Here is an 18,588-nt window from a genome sequence, read left to right as displayed (position 1 = left end):
GGGCTGAACAATTAATCGCATTTTCAATACAATCGTGATTCAAAATAACGCAATTTCCAAATCGCAGAGTCTGCAATTTTTGGCTATGTAACAATCAGGGAATTAGACGCGTCCATTAGGTGTCAGTAAAATGTTTAAAGTGGGTTTACCTTCACATGGAAGGGAAGACAGTTGCAGCAGTGAGATAATCAAATTGTATTACTTGTTTTAGAGTTTATATAATCATACAAAGCATTAAGTACAGGTCAATCAGTTTAATACATAGACTAACTTGTTGGTTGGACTTTGCACTTTATGTTCAACAAGGATTGATGTCTAATTAAATTAAAAGCTATTCTTTTGAATAATATTCTGATCAATAGAAACATTAAAAGTTCATATTTAAAATAGTCCTTGTTTACAAACATCTTTATTTAGACACCATTTTTGTTGCTTGTGGTTAATGCGGAGAAAAGTCAAAATTGCAATTTTGATTTAAATATATTGTAGGCAGAACGCAATCATTTCTGGTCTGAGTTTAGACGCTGTGGGTCTTTTAGCAACTAATCTGCACAGCGAGGAAACAAATTGATTTGTTTGTATATATTTTGAAACACATGATAAACTAGAAAAATTTGCATTTCCTGCGAAAATGCACTGTGAATGCAGATAGCTGAATGGTTAAGCAAAAGATGCAGAAGATCTTTGAAGAAGAGAAAAAATAGCTGAAAAGCATTGAAGAAGTTGAAAAAGTTGAAGAAGTTGAAAAAGTTGAAGAATTTGAAAGAGTTGAAGAATTTAAACATGAAAGAACAATAGCTGCATGATTAGAAGAAGAAAAAACTGAGGGAAAGGCATCAAACATTTCCTAACTCATTCTAAACACTGAATCGTTTAACAAAGCAGAAGTAGAATTTCAAACTTTAATATACTGTAGCCATATGTGGGCCTGCATTTCTAGGGAGTATAAGGGGTTTCGCCCCCATTGAAAAGCATTGGATGTTTGACACCTCCTAACTTGGAGATGCTTTACGTGACGAGGCCCAAACTTATTGTGGAGCATTCTGTATAAAGGAGGTACAGACTCTGTAAAGCAGAAGTTTGTCCGAGCTTCCTAGAGCTACTTCCAATTAGCAACATGCTAACCATTAGCCGCTAACATGGTTGTGCTCAGGATCACCGGGTGATTGTACTCTGTCAGTTTGGTCCAAATCCTGTACTGGGAAGTGCCTCAAATAGGAGTGCCAATACTTAATGCCGCCAAACGTCACCAAAGTTCATGGGTCAGATTGGCCTCCTTTAGCAACTCAGCCTCACCACATCTGGGCCCAGAACTCAATATTTGACCAAAATGGTCAGTAGCGCCATTTCCCACAGGTGGGCGGTGCTGTATTGGCCAATTGGGTCGTGTCTGGGCATCATGCCAGGTCCTGTTGGAAGCAAAGGCCCAATAGGAAAGCATGTGACATCTAAAATGGGACAGAAAAATGACACATAGCTGAAAGTCACTTGAAAATTTTAAAATGTCAAGAGGAAGTGACTGTGCGAATTTCAGATTCCTACATTAATCACAGCAACTGCGGTGAGCGTCGAAAGTTGCCATTCTATCTCAATTGATCCTCTCCCACTGGCCCTCAGAGTTCCGTCGTCATGGAAACTCACTCACACACCTGCAGGGGGCAAGTCTACTCAAGTGCAGACACTTTGCTCACAATAAGTCCCATTGGATTATAATGGAGAACTTTGCTCCGAACAACGCTTCATATCTCCTGATCCCTAAATGGTAGAGACGTAATTTTTTCTGCGTTTAGTTCGTAACGGATAGGGGAAGAAGAAAAGCTATCATTTTTTGCTGGAAAAAGTTTAATAAAGGCGTAAAAAATTATGATCTAAAGGAAATTTTTAAGAAATTTAAAAAATCCTCTATAAACGGTCCCGAACAAATCGCTCTAGTTGAAAAAGTATAAGAGATATCAAAATAATTCTTTCACTGTGAGTATCAGCAGGCTTTTGAGGACTATGTTGCTCATTTTTATGTTTGTACAAAAATCGGTGTAGGCACAGCGACGATGTAAAAAAGTTGATCATTTGGGGTGATGGAGGTCCAAAGCATCTTCAGGATTTTGCACATTCGCTACTCCCGAACAAATTGTTCCTGCGGAAAAACCGTAACAGTTATCCACAAAATTCCTTTTTTGTGAGTGCCAGAAGGGTTGGGACATTCATATGTGAAAGTCTCATGCCTGTACATCAAACGGTTTAGGAGTAGCGACGATGCGAAAACGTGTGATGTTTTGGATTTTCAGACGTCATTTTTCCAAACCGCTCCATAGGAAATGAATGGGGGAGGTTTCGGGTTTGTGTCGCTCTGAGGTGATTTGCGAAAAATCTATAGATGCTACACCAATGACGGTTACATTTCCTTAATCCAGACAAAAATTCCTACGTTTTGATGTATAATTTATGTGGATAGGTTGAAAATTGAGCGAGTGAGAAGAAGTTGTTCGGAGATGAAGAATTTGTTGAATTTCTAGAGTGCGCACTCTATAACTGCCTCCTTGACGACCATAGCAACGCATGTTATTTGCTGAATTTCTTGAAAAGCCAAAATTATTTTAAGGAGGTACTATATGAAAATGGTAAAAGATATGAAAAAGCTGAAATAGACCATAATAGCTGAAAGATATCACTACATTTTAAAAGTTGAATGGCGTTTCTAGCTGAAAGTAGGCTGAAGCAGTAAGCTGTCAAAAAGCAGCTGAAATGAGCGGAATTTTAGTGAATTACATTCATTTCCTATGGGAGAAAAAAAGCTGAAAATTTGCAGAAAAAGCTGAATATTTTAAAAAGTTGAAGAGTTAAAAGTACAAAAAGACATAGCCATCCATTCCAGAAGAAGCTGAATAGTTTAAAAGTTGAATGGTTGAAATTGGAGAAAAATTGTAGGAGGAGAAGCGAAGCAAAGTTTAAACAGTAAAAACGCATTTGGAAGAATAAACAGGAACTAGAAAAATTTGCATTTCCTGCGAAAATGCACTGTGAATGCAGATAGCTGAATGATTAAGCAAAAGATGCAGAAGATCTTTGAAGAAGAGAAAAAATTGCTGAAAAGCATTGAAGAAGTTGAAAAAGTTGAAGAATTTGAAAGAGTTGAAGAATTTGAACATGAAAGAACAATAGCTGAATGATTAGAAGAAGAAAAAAGTGAGGGAAAGGCACCAAACATTTCCTAACTCATTCTAAACACTGAATCGTTTAACAAAGCAGAAGTAGAATTTCAAACTTGAATATACTGTAGCCATATGTGGGCCTGCATTTCTAGGGAGTATAAGGGGTTTCGCCCCCATTGAAAAGCATTGGATGTTTGACACCTCCTAACTTGGAGATGCTTTATGTGACGAGGCCCAAACTTATTGTGGAGAATTCTGTATAAAGGAGGTACAGACTCTGTAAAGCAGAAGTTTGTCCGAGCTTCCTAGAGCTACTTCCAATTAGCAACATGCTAACCATTAGCCGCTAACATGGTTGTGCTCAGGATCACCGGGTGATTGTACTCTGTCAGTTTGGTCCAAATCCTGTACTGGGAAGTGCCTCAAATAGGGGTGCCAATACTTAATGTCGCCAAACGTCACCAAAGTTCATGGGTCAGATTGGCCTCCTTTAGCAACTCAGCCTCACCACATCTGGGCCCAGAACTCAATATTTGACCAAAATGGTCAGTAGAGCCATTTCCCACAGGTGGGTGGTGCTGTATTGGCCAATTGGGTCGTGTCTGGGCATCATGCCAGGTCCTGTTGGAAGCAAAGGCCCAATAGGAAAGCATGTGAAATCCAAAATTGGACAGAAAAATGACACATAGCTGAAAGTCACTTGACAATTTTAAAATGTCAAGAGGAAGTGACTGTGCGAATTTCAGATTCCTACATTAATCACAGCAACTGCGGTGAGCGTCGAAAGTTGCCATTCTATCTCAATTGATCCTCTCCCTCTGGCCCTCAGAGTTCCGTCGTCATGGAAACTCACTCACACACCTGCAGTGCAGAGACTTTGCTCACAATAAGTCCCATTGGATTATAATGGAGAACTTTGCCCCGAACAACGCTTCATATCTCCTGATCCCTAAATGGTAGAGACGTAATTTTTTCTGCGTTTAGTTCGTAACGGATAGGGGAAGAAGAAAAGCTATCGTTTTTTGCTGGAAAAAGTTTAATAAAGGCGTAAAAAATTATGATCTAAAGGGGTTTTTTAAGGAATTTCCAAAATCCTCTAAAAACAGTCCCGAACAAATCGCTCTAGCTGAAAAAGTATAAGAGATATCAAAACAATTATTTCACTGTGAGTATCAGCAGGCTTTTGAGGACTATGTTGCTCATTTTAATGTTTGTACAAAAATCGGTGTAGGCACAGCGACGATGTAAAAAAGTGGATCATTTGGGGTGATGGAGGTCCAAAGCGTCTTCAGGATTTTGCAAATTCGCTACTCCCGAACAAATTGTTCCTGCGGGAAAACCGTAACAGTTATCCACAAAATTCCTTTTTTGTGAGTGCCAGAAGGGTTGGGACATTCATATGTGAAAGTGTCATGCCTGTACATGAAACGGTTTAGGAGTAGCGACGATGCGAAAACGTGTGATGTTTGGGATTTTCAGACGTCATTTTTCAAAACTGCTCCATAGGAAATGAATGGGGGAGGTTTCGGGTTTGTGTCGCTCTGAGGTGATTTGCGAAAAATCTATAAATGCTACACCAATGAGGGTTACATTTCCTGAATCCAGACAAAAATCCCTACGTTTTGATGTATAATTTATGTGGATAGGTTGAAAATTGAGCGAGTGAGGAGAAGTTGTTCGGAGAAGAAGAATTTGTTGAATTTCTAGAGTGCGCACTCTATAACTGCCTCCTTGACGACCATAGCAACGCATGTTATTTGCTGAATTTCTTGAAAAGCTAAAATGATTTTAAGGAGGTACTATATGAAAATGGTAAAAGATATGAAAAAGCTGAAATATATCATAATAGCTGAAAGATATCACTACATTTTAAAAGTTGAATGACGTTTCTAGCTGAAAGTAGGCTGAAGCAGTAAGCTGTCAAAAAGCAGCTGAAATGAGCGGAATTTTAGTGAATTACATTCATTTCCAATGGGAGAAAAAAAGCTGAAAATTTGCAGAAAAAGCTGAATATTTTAAAAAGTTGAAGAGTTAAAAGTACAAAAAGACATAGCCATCTATTCCAGAAGAAGCTGAATAGTTTAAAAGTTGAATGGTTGAAATCTGAGAAAAATTGTAGGAGGAGAAGCGAAACAAAGTTTAAACAGTAAAAACGCATTTGGAAGAATAAACAGGAACTAGAAAAATTTGCATTTCCTGCGAAAATGCACTGTGAATGCAGATAGCTGAATGATTAAGCAAAAGATGCAGAAGATCTTTGAAGAAGAGAAAAAATAGCTGAAAAGCATTGAAGAAGTTGAAAAAGTGTTAGAAGTTGAAAAAGTTGAAGAATTTGAAAGAGTTGAAGAATTTGAACATGAAAGAACAATAGCTGAATGATTAGAAGAAGAAAAAACTGAGGGAAAGGCACCAAACATTTCCTAACTCATTCTAAACACTGAATGGTTTAACAAAGCAGAAGTAGAATTTCAAACTTGAATATACTGTAGCCATATTGTGGGCCTGCATTTCTAGGGAGTATAAGGGGTTTCGCCCCCCATTGAAAAAGCATTGGATGTTTGACACCTCCTAACTTAGAGATGCTTTACGTGACGAGGCCCAAACTTATTGTGGAGCATTCTGTATAAAGGAGGTACAGACTCTGTAAAGCAGAAGTTTGTCCGAGCTTCCTAGAGCTACTTCCAATTAGCAACATGCTAACCATTAGCCGCTAACATGGTTGTGCTCAGGATCACCGGGTGATTGTACTCTGTCAGTTTGGTCCAAATCCTGTACTGGGAAGTGCCTCAAATAGGGGTGCCAATACTTAATGTCACCAAACATGACCAAAGTTCATGGGTCAGATTGGCCTCCTTTAGCAACTCAGCCTCACCACATCTGGGCCCAGAACTCAATATTTGACCAAAATGGTCAGTAGCGCCATTTCCCACAGGTGGGTGGTGCTGTATTGGCCAATTGGGTCGTGTCTGGGCATCATGCCAGGTCCTGTTGGAAGCAAAGGCCCAATAGGAAAGCATGTGACATCTAAAATTGGACAGAAAAATGACACATAGCTGAAAGTCACTTGAAAATTTTAAAATGTCAAGAGGAAGTGACTGTGCGAATTTCAGATTTCTACATTAATCACAGCCGCTGCAGTGAGCGATGAAAGTTGCCATTGTATCTCAATGAAGCGTCCCCCTCTGGCCCTCAGAGTTCCGTCGTCATGGAAACTCACTGACACACCTGCAGCGGCCAATCTACCCAAGTGCAGAGACTTTGCTCACAATAAGTCCCATTGGATTATAATGGAGAACTTTGCCCCGAACAACGCTTCATATCTCCTGATCCCTAAATGGTAGAGACGTAATTTTTTCTGCGTTTAGTTCGTAACGGATAGGGGAAGAAGAAAAGCTATCGGTTTTTGCTGGAAAAAGTTTAATAAAGGCGTAAAAAATTATGATCTAAAGGGGTTTTTTAAGGAATTTGCAAAATCCTCTAAAAACAGTCCCGAACAAATCGCTCTACCTGAAAAAGTATAAGAGATATCAAAACAATTATTTCACTATGAGTATCAGCAGGCTTTTGAGGACTATGTTGCTCATTTTTATGTTTGTACAAAAATCGGTGTAGGCACAGCGACGATGTAAAAAAGTGGATCATGTGGAACAATGCAGCTCTAAAGCATTTTCAGGATTTTGCACATTCACTACTCCCGAACAAATTGTTCCTGCGGAAAAACCGTAACAGTTATCCACAAAATTCATTTTTTGTGAGTGCCAGAAGGGTTGGGACATTCATATGTGAAAGTCTCATGCCTGTACATCAAACGGTTTAGGAGTAGCGACGATGTGAAAAAGTGTGATGTTTTGGATTTTCAGACGTCATTTTTCAAAACCGCTCCATAGGAAATGAATGGGGGAGGTTTCGGGTTTGTGTCGCTCTGAGGTGATTTGCGAAAAATCTATAAATGCTACACCAATGAGGGTTACATTTCCTGAATCCAGACAAAAATTCCTACGTTGTGATGTATAATTTATGTGGATAGGTTGAAAATTGAGCGAGTGAGAAGAAGTTGTTCGGAGAAGAAGAATTTGTTGAATTTCTAGAGTGCGCACTCTATAACTGCCTCCTTGACGACCATAGCAACGCATGTTATTTGTTGAATTTCTTGAAAAGCCAAAATTATTTTAAGGAGGTACTATATGAAAATGGTAAAAGATATGAAAAAGCTGAAATAGACCATAATAGCTGAAAGATATCACTACATTTTAAAAGTTGAATGGCGTTTCTAGCTGAAAGTAGGCTGAAGCAGTAAGCTGTCAAAAAGCAGCTGAAATGAGCGGAATTTTAGTGAATTACATTCATTTCCTATGGGAGAAAAAAAGCTGAAAATTTGCAGAAAAAGCTGAATATTTTAAAAAGTTGAAGAGTTAAAAGTACAAAAAGACATAGCCATCCATTCCAGAAGAAGCTGAATAGTTTAAAAGTTGAATGGTTGAAATCGGAGAAAAATTGTAGGAGGAGAAGCGAAGCAAAGTTTAAACAGTAAAAACGCATTTGGAAGAATAAACAGGAACTAGAAAAATTTGCATTTCCTGCGAAAATGCACTGTGAATGCAGATTGCTGAATGATTAAGCAAAAGATGCAGAAGATCTTTGAAGAAGAGAAAAAATAGCTGAAAAGCATTGAAGAAGTTGAAAAAGTTGAAGAAGTTGAAAAAGTTGAAGAATTTGAAAGAGTTGAAGAATTTGAACATGAAAGAACAATAGCTGAATGATTAGAAGAAGAAAAAACTGAGGGAAAGGCACCAAACATTACCTAACTCATTCTAAACACTGAATCGTTTAACAAAGCAGAAGTAGAATTTCAAACTTGAATATACTGTAGCCATATGTGGGCCTGCATTTCTAGGGAGTATAAGGGGTTTCGCCCCCCATTGAAAAAGCATTGGATGTTTGACACCTCCTAACTTGGAGATGCTTTACATGACGAGGCCCAAACTTATTGTGGAGCATTCTGTATAAAGGAGGTACAGACTCTGTAAAGCAGAAGTTTGTCCGAGCTTCCTAGAGCTACTTCCAATTAGCAACATGCTAACCATTAGCCGCTAACATGGTTGTGCTCAGGATCACCGGGTGATTGTACTCTGTCAGTTTGGTCCAAATCCTGTACTGGGAAGTGCCTCAAATAGGGGTGCCAATACTTAATGTCGGCAAACGTCACCAAAGTTCATGGGTCAGATTGGCCTCCTTTAGCAACTCAGCCTCACCACATCTGGGCCCAGAACTCAATATTTGACCAAAATGGTCAGTAGCGCCATTTCCCACAGTTGGGTGGTGCTGTATTGGCCAATTGGGTCGTGTCTGGGCATCATGCCAGGTCCTGTTGGAAGCAAAGGCCCAATAGGAAAGCATGTCAAATCCAAAATGGGATAGAAAAATGACACATAGCTGAAAGTCACTTGAAAATTTTATAATGTCAAGAGGAAGTTACTGTGCGAATTTCAGATTCCTACATTAATCACAGCAACTGCGGTGAGCGTCGAAAGTTGCCATTATATCTCAATTGATCCTCTCCCTCTGGCCCTCAGAGTTCCGTCGTCATGGTAACTCACTGACACACCTGCAGCGGCCAGTCTACCAAAGTGCAGAGACTTTGCTCACAATAAGTCCCATTGGATTATAATGGAGAACTTTGCCCCGAACAACGCTTCATATCTCCTGATCCCTAAATGGTAGAGACGTAATTTTTTCTGCGTTTAGTTCGTAACGGATAGGGGAAGAAGAAAAGCTATCGGTTTTTGCTGGAAAAAGTTTAATAAAGGCGTAAAAAATTATGATCTAAAGGGGTTTTTTAAGGAATTTGCAAAATCCTCTAAAAACAGTCCCGAACAAATCGCTCTAGCTGAAAAAGTATAAGAGATATCAAAACAATTATTTCACTGTGAGTATCAGCAGGCTTTTGAGGACTATGTTGCTCATTTTTATGTTTGTACAAAAATCGGTGTAGGCACAGCGACGATGTAAAAAAGTGGATCATGTGGAACAATGCAGCTCTAAAGCATTTTCAGGATTTTGCACATTCGCTACTCCCGAACAAATTGTTCCTGCGGAAAAACCGTAACAGTTATCCACAAAATTCCTTTTTTGTGAGTGCCAGAAGGGTTGGGACATTCATATGTGAAAGTCTCATGCCTGTACATCAAACGGTTTAGGAGTAGCGATGATGTGAAAACGTGTGATGTTTTGGATTTTCAGACGTTATTTTTCAAAACCGCTCCATAGGAAATGAATGGGGGAGGTTTCGGGTTTGTGTCGCTCTGAGGTGATTTGCGAAAAATCTATAAATGCTACACCAATGAGGGTTACATTTCCTGATTCCAGACAAAAATTCCTACGTTTTGATGTATAATTTATGTGGATAGGTTGAAAATTGAGCGAGTGAGAAGAAGTTGTTCGGAGATGAAGAATTTATTGAATTTCTAGAGTGCGCACTCTATAACTGCCTCCTTGACAACCATAGCAACGCATGTTATTTGCTGAATTTCTTGAAAAGCCAAAATTATTTTAAGGAGGTACTATATGAAAATGGTAAAAGATATGAAAAAGCTGAAATAGACCATAATAGCTGAAAGATATCACTACATTTTAAAAGTTGAATGGCGTTTCTAGCTGAAAGTAGGCTGAAGCAGTAAGCTGTCAAAAAGCAGCTGAAATGAGCGGAATTTTAGTGAATTACATTCATTTCCTATGGGAGAAAAAAAGCTGAAAATTTGCAGAAAAAGCTGAATATTTTAAAAAGTTGAAGAGTTAAAAGTACAAAAAGACATAGCCATCCATTCCAGAAGAAGCTGAATAGTTTAAAGGTTGAATGGTTGAAATCGGAGAAAAATTGTAGGAGGAGAAGCGAATCAAACTTTAAACAGTAAAAACGCATTAGGAAGAATAAACACTAAGAAGAAGAAGAAGAATAAAGAATAAAGAGAAACAGGATCTCAAGAACTGTGAATGCCTACTGCATTCACAGTAACTAGAAAAATTTGCATTTCCTGCGAAAATGCACTGTGAATGCAGATAGCTGAATGATTAAGCAAAAGATGCAGAAAATCTTTGAAGAAGAGAAAAAATAGCTGAAAAGCATTGAAGAAATTGAAAAAGTTGAAGAAGTTGAAAAAGTTGAAGAATTTGAAAGAGTTGAAGAATTTGAACATGAAAGAACAATAGCTGAATGATTAGAAGAAGAAAAAACTGAGGGAAAGGCACCAAACATTTCCTAACTCATTCTAAACACTGAATCGTTTAACAAAGCATAAGTAGAATTTCAAACTTGAATATACTGTAGCCATATGTGGGCCTGCATTTCTAGTGAGTATAAGGGGTTTCGCCCCCATTGAAAAGCATTGGATGTTTGACACCTCCTAACTTGGAGATGCTTTACGTAACGAGGCCCAAACTTATTTTGGAGCATTCTGTATAAAGGAGGTACAGACTCTGTAAAGCAGAAGTTTGTCCGAGCTTCCTAGAGCTACTTCCAATTAGCAACATGCTAACCATTAGCCGCTAACATGGTTGTGCTCAGGATCACCGGGTGATTGTACTCTGTCAGTTTGGTCCAAATCCTGTACTGAGAAGTGCCTCAAATAGGGGTGCCAATACTTAATGTCGCCAAACGTCACCAAAGTTCATGGGTCAGATTGGCCTCCTTTAGCAACTCAGCCTCACCACATCTGGGCCCAGAACTCAATATTTGACCAAAATGGTCAGTAGCGCCATTTCCCACAGTTGGGTGGTGCTGTATTGGCCAATTGGGTCGTGTCTGGGCATCATGCCAGGTCCTGTTGGAAGCAAAGGCCCAATAGGAAAGCATGTCAAATCCAAAATGGGATAGAAAAATGACACATAGCTGAAAGTCACTTGAAAATTTTATAATGTCAAGAGGAAGTTACTGTGCGAATTTCAGATTCCTACATTAATCACAGCAACTGCGGTGAGCGTCGAAAGTTGCCATTATATCTCAATTGATCCTCTCCCTCTGGCCCTCAGAGTTCCGTCGTCATGGTAACTCACTGACACACCTGCCGTGGCCAGTCTACCCAAGTGCAGAGACTTTGCTGACAATAAGTCCCATTGGATTATAATGGAGAACTTTGCCCCGAACAACGCTTCATATCTCCTGATCCCTAAATGGTAGAGACGTAATTTTTTCTGCGTTTAGTTCGTAACGGATAGGGGAAGAAGAAAAGCTATCGGTTTTTGCTGGAAAAAGTTTAATAAAGGCGTAAAAAATTATGATCTAAAGGGGTTTTTTAAGGAATTTGCAAAATCCTCTAAAAACAGTCCTGAACAAATCGCTCTAGCTGAAAAAGTATAAGAGATATCAAAACAATTATTTCACTGTGAGTATCAGCAGGCTTTTGAGGACTATGTTGCTCATTTTTATGTTTTTACAAAAATCGGTGTAGGCACAGCGACGATGTAAAAAAGTGGATCATGTGGAACAATGCAGCTCTAAAGCATTTTCAGGATTTTGCACATTCGCTACTCCCGAACAAATTGTTCCTGCGAAAAAACCGTAACAGTTATCCACAAAATTCCTTTTTTGTGAGTGCCAGAAGGGTTGGGACATTCATATGTGAAAGTCTCATGCCTGTACATCAAACGGTTTAGGAGTAGCGATGATGTGAAAACGTGTGATGTTTTGGATTTTCAGACGTCATTTTTCAAAACCGCTCCATAGGAAATGAATGGGGGAGGTTTGGGGTTTGTGTCGCTCTGAGGTGATTTGCGAAAAATCTATAAATGCTACACCAATGAGGGTTACATTTCCTGATTCCAGACAAAAATTCCTACGTTTTGATGTATAATTTATGTGGATAGGTTGAAAATTGAGCGAGTGAGAAGAAGTTGTTCGGAGATGAAGAATTTATTGAATTTCTAGAGTGCGCACTCTATAACTGCCTCCTTGACAACCATAGCAACGCATGTTATTTGCTGAATTTCTTGAAAAGCCAAAATTATTTTAAGGAGTTACTATATGAAAATGGTAAAAGATATGAAAAAGCTGAAATAGACCATAATAGCTGAAAGATATCACTACATTTTAAAAGTTGAATGGCGTTTCTAGCTGAAAGTAGGCTGAAGCAGTAAGCTGTCAAAAGCAGCTGAAATGAGCGGAATTTTAGTGAATTACATTCATTTCCTATGGGAGAAAAAAAGCTGAAAATTTGCAGAAAAAGCTGAATATTTTAAAAAGTTGAAGAGTTAAAAGTACAAAAAGACATAGCCATCCATTCCAGAAGAAGCTGAATAGTTTAAAAGTTGAATGGTTGAAATCGGAGAAAAATTGTAGGAGGAGAAGCGAATCAAACTTTAAACAGTAAAAACGCATTTGGAAGAATATCCTATAATAAAGAATAAAGAGAAACAGGATCTCAAGAACTGTGAATGCCTACTGCATTCACAGTAATAATAATAATAATAAAGAATAAAGAGAAACAGGATCTCAAGAACTGTGAATGCCTACTGCATTCACAGTAATAATAATAAAGAATAAAGAGAAACAGGATCTCAAGAACTGTGAATGCCTACTGCATTCACAGTAATTAAACTGGAAAAAAAAATTGCATTAAATCACAATATTAAGAAAAAAAAATCGCAATTAGAATATTTTACAAAATCGTTCAGCCCAAGTATAGATCAGAACTATCTTGTTGATGACCAGTGCTGCTAACTTGAAGGTTATAAAGATGCCTCTGTGCTTTGTGAGGTTATAACTAACGTGTTATAAACCCCCCCCCCCCCTCCCCACAGAGCCTAGTGCACCCTGAGGCGAGGGCCGCCATGCTGTGTTGGGGGAACGCCTCCTACGGACAGCTCGGCCTGGGCGGCATCGACGAAGAGATCGTGGTGGTGCCGCGGAGATGCGACTTCTTCCACGGGAAGCGGGTGAGCGACGTGGGCTGTGGCCGCCGGCACACGGCCTTCCTGCTGGACGACGGCACCGTTTACACCTGCGGCTGCAACGACCTGGGCCAGCTGGGACACGACAAGTCCAGGAAGAAACCAGGTTGGTGGGATCTGTGGGCGTGGCCCAGGCTTCGGCTTCGGTTCATCAGACTTAACGCTGTGGTCCATTAGAGCAGGTAGCGGCGCTGGACGCGCAGATCATCGTGGCTCTGTCCTGCGGGGAGTCGCACACCCTGGCCCTGAACGACAAGGGGCAGGTCTTCTCCTGGGGGCTCGGTTCAGACGGACAGCTGGGTCTGAATAACTTTGAGGAATGCGTCCGAGTCCCACGGTAAAAACACGAGATTCTGTTTGATGTTTGTTGACTCTTACCAGCGGTGTCGACACAAAGCTTCACCAGAAATATTAAACCACAAACTTTGACGTGTTTTATCTGATTTGTGACAAACCAACACAAATTAGCAAAGTATTATTATAGTGAAAGTAAACGACGCATAGATTTCTCAATGCTTTAATGTTTTCAAATCAGAGAAGTTTAGTGCATGTTTATATTTAATTCAATTAAATTTTATTTATATAGCGCCAATTCATGAAGCATGTTATCTCAAGGCTCTTTACAAAGTCAAATTCATTCATATTATACAGATTGGTCAAAAATTTCCTATATAAGGAAACCAGTTGATTGCTTCAAAGTCCCAACAAGCAGCATTCACTCCTCATGATAGACCGTAGAGCCACAGGGAGAGTCGTCTGCATTGTTGATGGCTTTGCAGCAATCCCTCATACTGAGCAAGCATGAAGCGACAGTGGGAAGAAAAACTCACTTTTAACAGGGAGGAAAACCTCCAGCAGAACTGGGCTCAGTATGAACGGTCATCTGCCTCGACCGACTGGGGTTACAGAAGACAGAACAGAGACACAACAAGAGAAACAAAAAAGCACAGAAGCACACATTGATCTAGTAATCTGTTCTACATTAGATGGTAGTAGCGGGTGATCTGTCTTCCCTGGATGATGTCACAGTTAACAGAACGCCAGACCAGGTGTACCTACTAAGAAGAAAAAAATGACAGAGAAAACAAAATGTTATAAGACACCGTTACTCTGATATTCTTAAATAAAATCGTCCTTCAAAGTCTCCTTATTAGTAAATTAAGGCCCCCGGTGTGGATTGGAGACATCATGAAGACCAAAGAACCCATCAGACGGGTCAGGAAGAAAGTTCTGGTTCAGTTTAAAGCATGTTGGAGCTAATGAGTGTCCTTGTCAAAGTCCAGACCTACATCCAACAGGGAATCAGTAGTAAGTCCTGAATATTAATGTTCAGCCATCAGACTGAGCTTGAGTCATTTTACAGAGAATAGAGAAACTCTGGATGTAAAAACCCAGTAGAGACACAACCTGGAAGCTGGAGCCGCTGCCACTTCTAGAAAGTAAAGAATCAGAGGGGTGAATACAAATCACTTTTCAGTATCCTTTGGATTCAGTAAAATACATTAAAGGTTTGTTGTAACAACTTAAAATGAGAATAATTGAAAGTAGCAAAAAACTGTTTGCAAAACTTTTCTTTTTTTTAGTGATGGAATGTCTTTTCTCCTCATGTTCACATTTCTTCTTTTTTTTTTTTTCAAACATGTCAGAAACATCAAGAGTTTGTCTGACGTCCAAATTGCCCAGGTGGCTTGTGGGTACTGGCACTCCCTGGCTCTGGCTAGAGGTGAGAGTGCTTTGTGTCCCCGTGGCGCTCTGTCTTCTGCTTCCTGTGTGTCTCAGACGGTCTCCCTCCCTCCGTGTGTCTCCAGGGGGCCAGATCTTCTCCTGGGGCCAGAACCGATACGGCCAGCTGGGGCTGGGACTAACGGGACAGAGCATTTCCACGCCTCAGCTGGTCCAGTCCCTGCAGGGCATCCCGTTCGCCCAGCTGTCAGCAGGGGGCGCTCACTCCTTCGCCCTGACGCTGTCCGGAGCCGTGTTCGGCTGGGGCTGCAACAAGTTCGGCCAGCTGGGCGTCAACGACACCAACGGTGGGTGGGAGCCTGAAGCTGCTCGAAATGTTGACCATCTAAAAATATTCACACTAAATAAATAAAAATATCGAGATGCATTTAAAAGAGAAAAGATGAGACCAAGTCGTTTATATGGAGATGGTTCACGTTGCGTTACAATTCTACTTTTGTGTATTCCAGTTGGTAATTTTTCAGCTTCATTTATCTCCAGCTGTTTGTTTAAAAATGTGCCTGTGAGACATTTGAGATAAAGCTTTGATTCAGAGACGCCCTTTTATTATTACTGTATTTTTTTTTTTATAGTTTTGCCAATTTTGCGACTTGTGTATGAATTTTAAATGGTGTTAATTCATACTGACCAACATGAACCAAGGAGAAAACATTACCATCTAATAGCCACAAGAGGGCGCGTTAGGGTTGTCAAAACAATATCCTGCCCCTGTACCACTTAAAATTTATTGAAACTATTACCTTATAGACAATAAAGACTGAACACATGTTTGTATGTTTCACTGTTTCAGTCTACATTCACGCAGCAGAGCGCTCAAAGGAAACAGAACCCTGTTATCAGGCTGTCCGTGAAGCTAATAGCAGCTAGCGCTAGCTTCTAGTTCTGTTGTCTGGGCGTTTTACAACTTCACTGATGTACGTGAGCTTTATGTAGCTCTGAAACATCCGTGTTATACTGTTAGCTTAGCACCAGGCTGGAGTTGGTGGCTTGTTGTGCTAATTTACCCCAATCAAATCCCAGGTATGTTTCATATTATTCAGCCAATTGGGGATGCAGCTGTGTTCGTTTACCAGATTAGATATCAGTTTTTAGTCTTGGATTGTGTGAAATAAATATCTAAATAAATGCAATTTATAGTCCAGTGCGACTTATCGTCCCAAAAATATGATACTTTTTGAAAAGTAATCTAAAATAAAGTCTAACTCTCATCTGGTCTTTTCCAGATCGCTGTTTCCCGACCCTCCTAAAGTCGCTGAGGTCCCAGAGTGTGATCTACGTCTCCTGTGGAGAAGATCACACCGCTGTACTCACAAAGGTGGTCCAGATAATTTTTGCTTTATTTTTTTTTTTGGTGAGAAACAGGAAAAGTTCTGGTTCCTGTTTATGCCAGAATGCAGCATCCAGAACCCCTGATGGCTTCAGTCTGTGGCGTAATCCCAACCTGTGATCATTGCATCCATAGAAGTGAAAACGCGTCCAGACTTCAGGGTTACTTCAGAGCCGGTTTTAGTCATAGACCCTGAGCTTTTTCATCTCTAGTCGCTATCATGAGTCCCAAATGTGGAGATTTACAAGAAGCCTCCCCTGTTGGCCTCCTTGCTGATATACAGAAGGTGTAAAGTTAAGCTGTTGTGAGGAGGCGCAGGGTCAAAGGTCATGAAAGGATTTAATTTTATTAAGTGCCTTAAGACAACAGTTGTTTATCGGTATTATTTAAACTGGTTGCAGGTTTCATTTAAGGGATGTTATTACTTGTGTTTGCTGCTTTGACTTTAGTTCACACAAAACTGAGTTCCTTTTTTGACCTAAATTTAATTTGATTGTTGTTTATCGGTTTTTAATGTAGTTTTTAGGAATATTTGTCATGGCATCAACCTTTTATTAGAATATAATTAGCTTATTTAAAGGGGACTATTCACTTTTTTTTTAGCCTTTAAGTGCATTTAGCGGTGCATATGGAGTCTCTAGGAGTGCATAAAGGTTGAATATTTTCTCTCCAGAATCTGCATAGATATCTTTATGCTTTCTTTGGGTGATGTTTTCGAACTCTTAACCTTTTCCTGTTACATTTTTATAAACATATACATTACATTATTTGCTGCAGAACTGCAAAACAGGGTAATTGACTTCCAGCTTACCAGTCCACACTTCCACATTTTTGTTTCTCTGACCAATTTTTGTAGCCCAAGCTGAAGGATGCTGAGGCCACAAGTCACCAGCAGTCCATTGCACCGTCCCCCAGAAAACTATAAAAATGGCCGATCGGGGTGGGGTGGGACCTGGAGGGGGGGCGGGGCTAAAGCGCCTCCTTTAGATTTAAAGAAACGGAACCAAAACGAGCTGCTCTCAGACGCTCCTCAGAACAGGACTAAAAAAGAGGGAACCCTGGGGGTGAATTAACTAGAAATGCACTGATCCAGTTTTCTCTGGTAGCGCTACCTGGGCTGAGCTTATCGGCCGATCTGATCCTACTGCTGAATGAATGAACCGTAGACCATGCCATCTGACTGAAGGCATCAGGCTTGACGTAAACATTGTTTTAAAGAAAAGGTCTGCGTGTTCTTCAGCTTGGTGCTGCTGGAGGAGTTTCAGAGTTCCTCCTCCACCAAGCTGAGTGGCGTCTTTATTCAGGGTTCCCACGGGTCCTTGAAATCCTTGAAAGTTTGTGAATCTGAAAAAATTAATTCAAGGCCCTTGAAAGTCATTGAAAACAGCCAAAAAAACACCTTGTCCTTGAAAGTCCTTGAATTTTTTTGTGGGGTTGAAAGTTCACACGGATGACAACTCATGTGTCATTATTTTACTACCACACGATCTTTTAAAATTATGTTGATTCCGCAGACTTTTATTTTGCAAAAGTATGTTCGCTCTTCTTCGTTAGTTGGTAGGCTACGGTTTAGGCCTACGTGCGTCCAATAGGTTACATTCACGCAGTGTTGCCAACTCAGCGACTTTGTCGCTATATTTAGCGACTTTTCAGAGTCAAAGTCAAAAACTAGCTTAATCAAAGATGAAAGTAAGTGAAACAAATTGATATAATTCTGAACATCTCAATGCTGCACTTTTTTCCATAAAATTCCATGAAACGGTAAACTAATGTACATCTAATATGTAATGTAGTATGGCATAGCCATGTACTGTGGATATAAATGTAGTTTATGAATATGATCAATATCAATGTAGGCTATAAATTAAGTCCACTTTCTTGCATTGCTTCTGACCCAACAGCCTCTATGCCGTTTAGTCTTTTATTAAATTTGCATTGTATTAAAATATGCTAACCTATTCAGCGGTCACAGTAGGTAAATGCCGCCACGTGTGGTCCTTGAATTTGAGGAAATTGGTCCTGGAAAGTCCTTGAAAGGTTCTTGAATTTGATGTTCACCAAGGTGTGGGAACCCTGTTTATGTTAAGTGCGTCGATGTTTGAGAGCGACGTAAAACGGTTACAAAAGTTTCCGTCCGGGGCCGTGTGACGCAGCATCCCGCAGAGTTATCAGCATCAAACACGATGATTGGTCTTCAGCTGCTCGGTTCTGCTGTGTTCACAGGAAGGCGGCGTGTTCACCTTCGGAGCCGGAGGCTACGGCCAGCTGGGCCACAACTCCACCAACCATGAAATCAACCCCAGGAAGGTGTTTGAGCTGATGGGCAACGTGGTCACTCAGATCGCCTGTGGAAGGTAACTGTTGGCATCAAGCAGCAGATAAACGTGTTTAATGCGCTTTGGCTTTACGTCTTGTCCTCTCCGCTGG

At 40.1% G+C, this 18,588-nt stretch overlaps 1 protein-coding gene across 4 annotated transcripts in view; it reads left to right on the top strand.

Moving 5' to 3' along the window:
• Positions 1-18,588, top strand: part of herc4 (HECT and RLD domain containing E3 ubiquitin protein ligase 4) — a 34,953-nt gene that overhangs the window by 3,632 nt on the left and 12,733 nt on the right. For all 4 annotated transcript variants that reach the window (XM_036126500.1, XM_036126502.1, XM_036126503.1 and 1 more), the window contains 6 exons: positions 12,942-13,197; positions 13,269-13,428; positions 14,738-14,814; positions 14,900-15,121; positions 16,058-16,149; positions 18,385-18,515. In XM_036126500.1, the coding sequence (XP_035982393.1) occupies positions 12,942-13,197; positions 13,269-13,428; positions 14,738-14,814; positions 14,900-15,121; positions 16,058-16,149; positions 18,385-18,515 (938 nt within the window). The remainder of the gene's footprint in view (positions 1-12,941; positions 13,198-13,268; positions 13,429-14,737; positions 14,815-14,899; positions 15,122-16,057; positions 16,150-18,384; positions 18,516-18,588) is intronic.

The sequence above is a fragment of the Fundulus heteroclitus genome, chromosome 22 (genome assembly GCF_011125445.2).
Source record: "Fundulus heteroclitus isolate FHET01 chromosome 22, MU-UCD_Fhet_4.1, whole genome shotgun sequence".
NCBI lineage: Eukaryota > Metazoa > Chordata > Actinopteri > Cyprinodontiformes > Fundulidae > Fundulus > Fundulus heteroclitus.
This window is presented reverse-complemented; position numbering and strand designations above follow the sequence as displayed.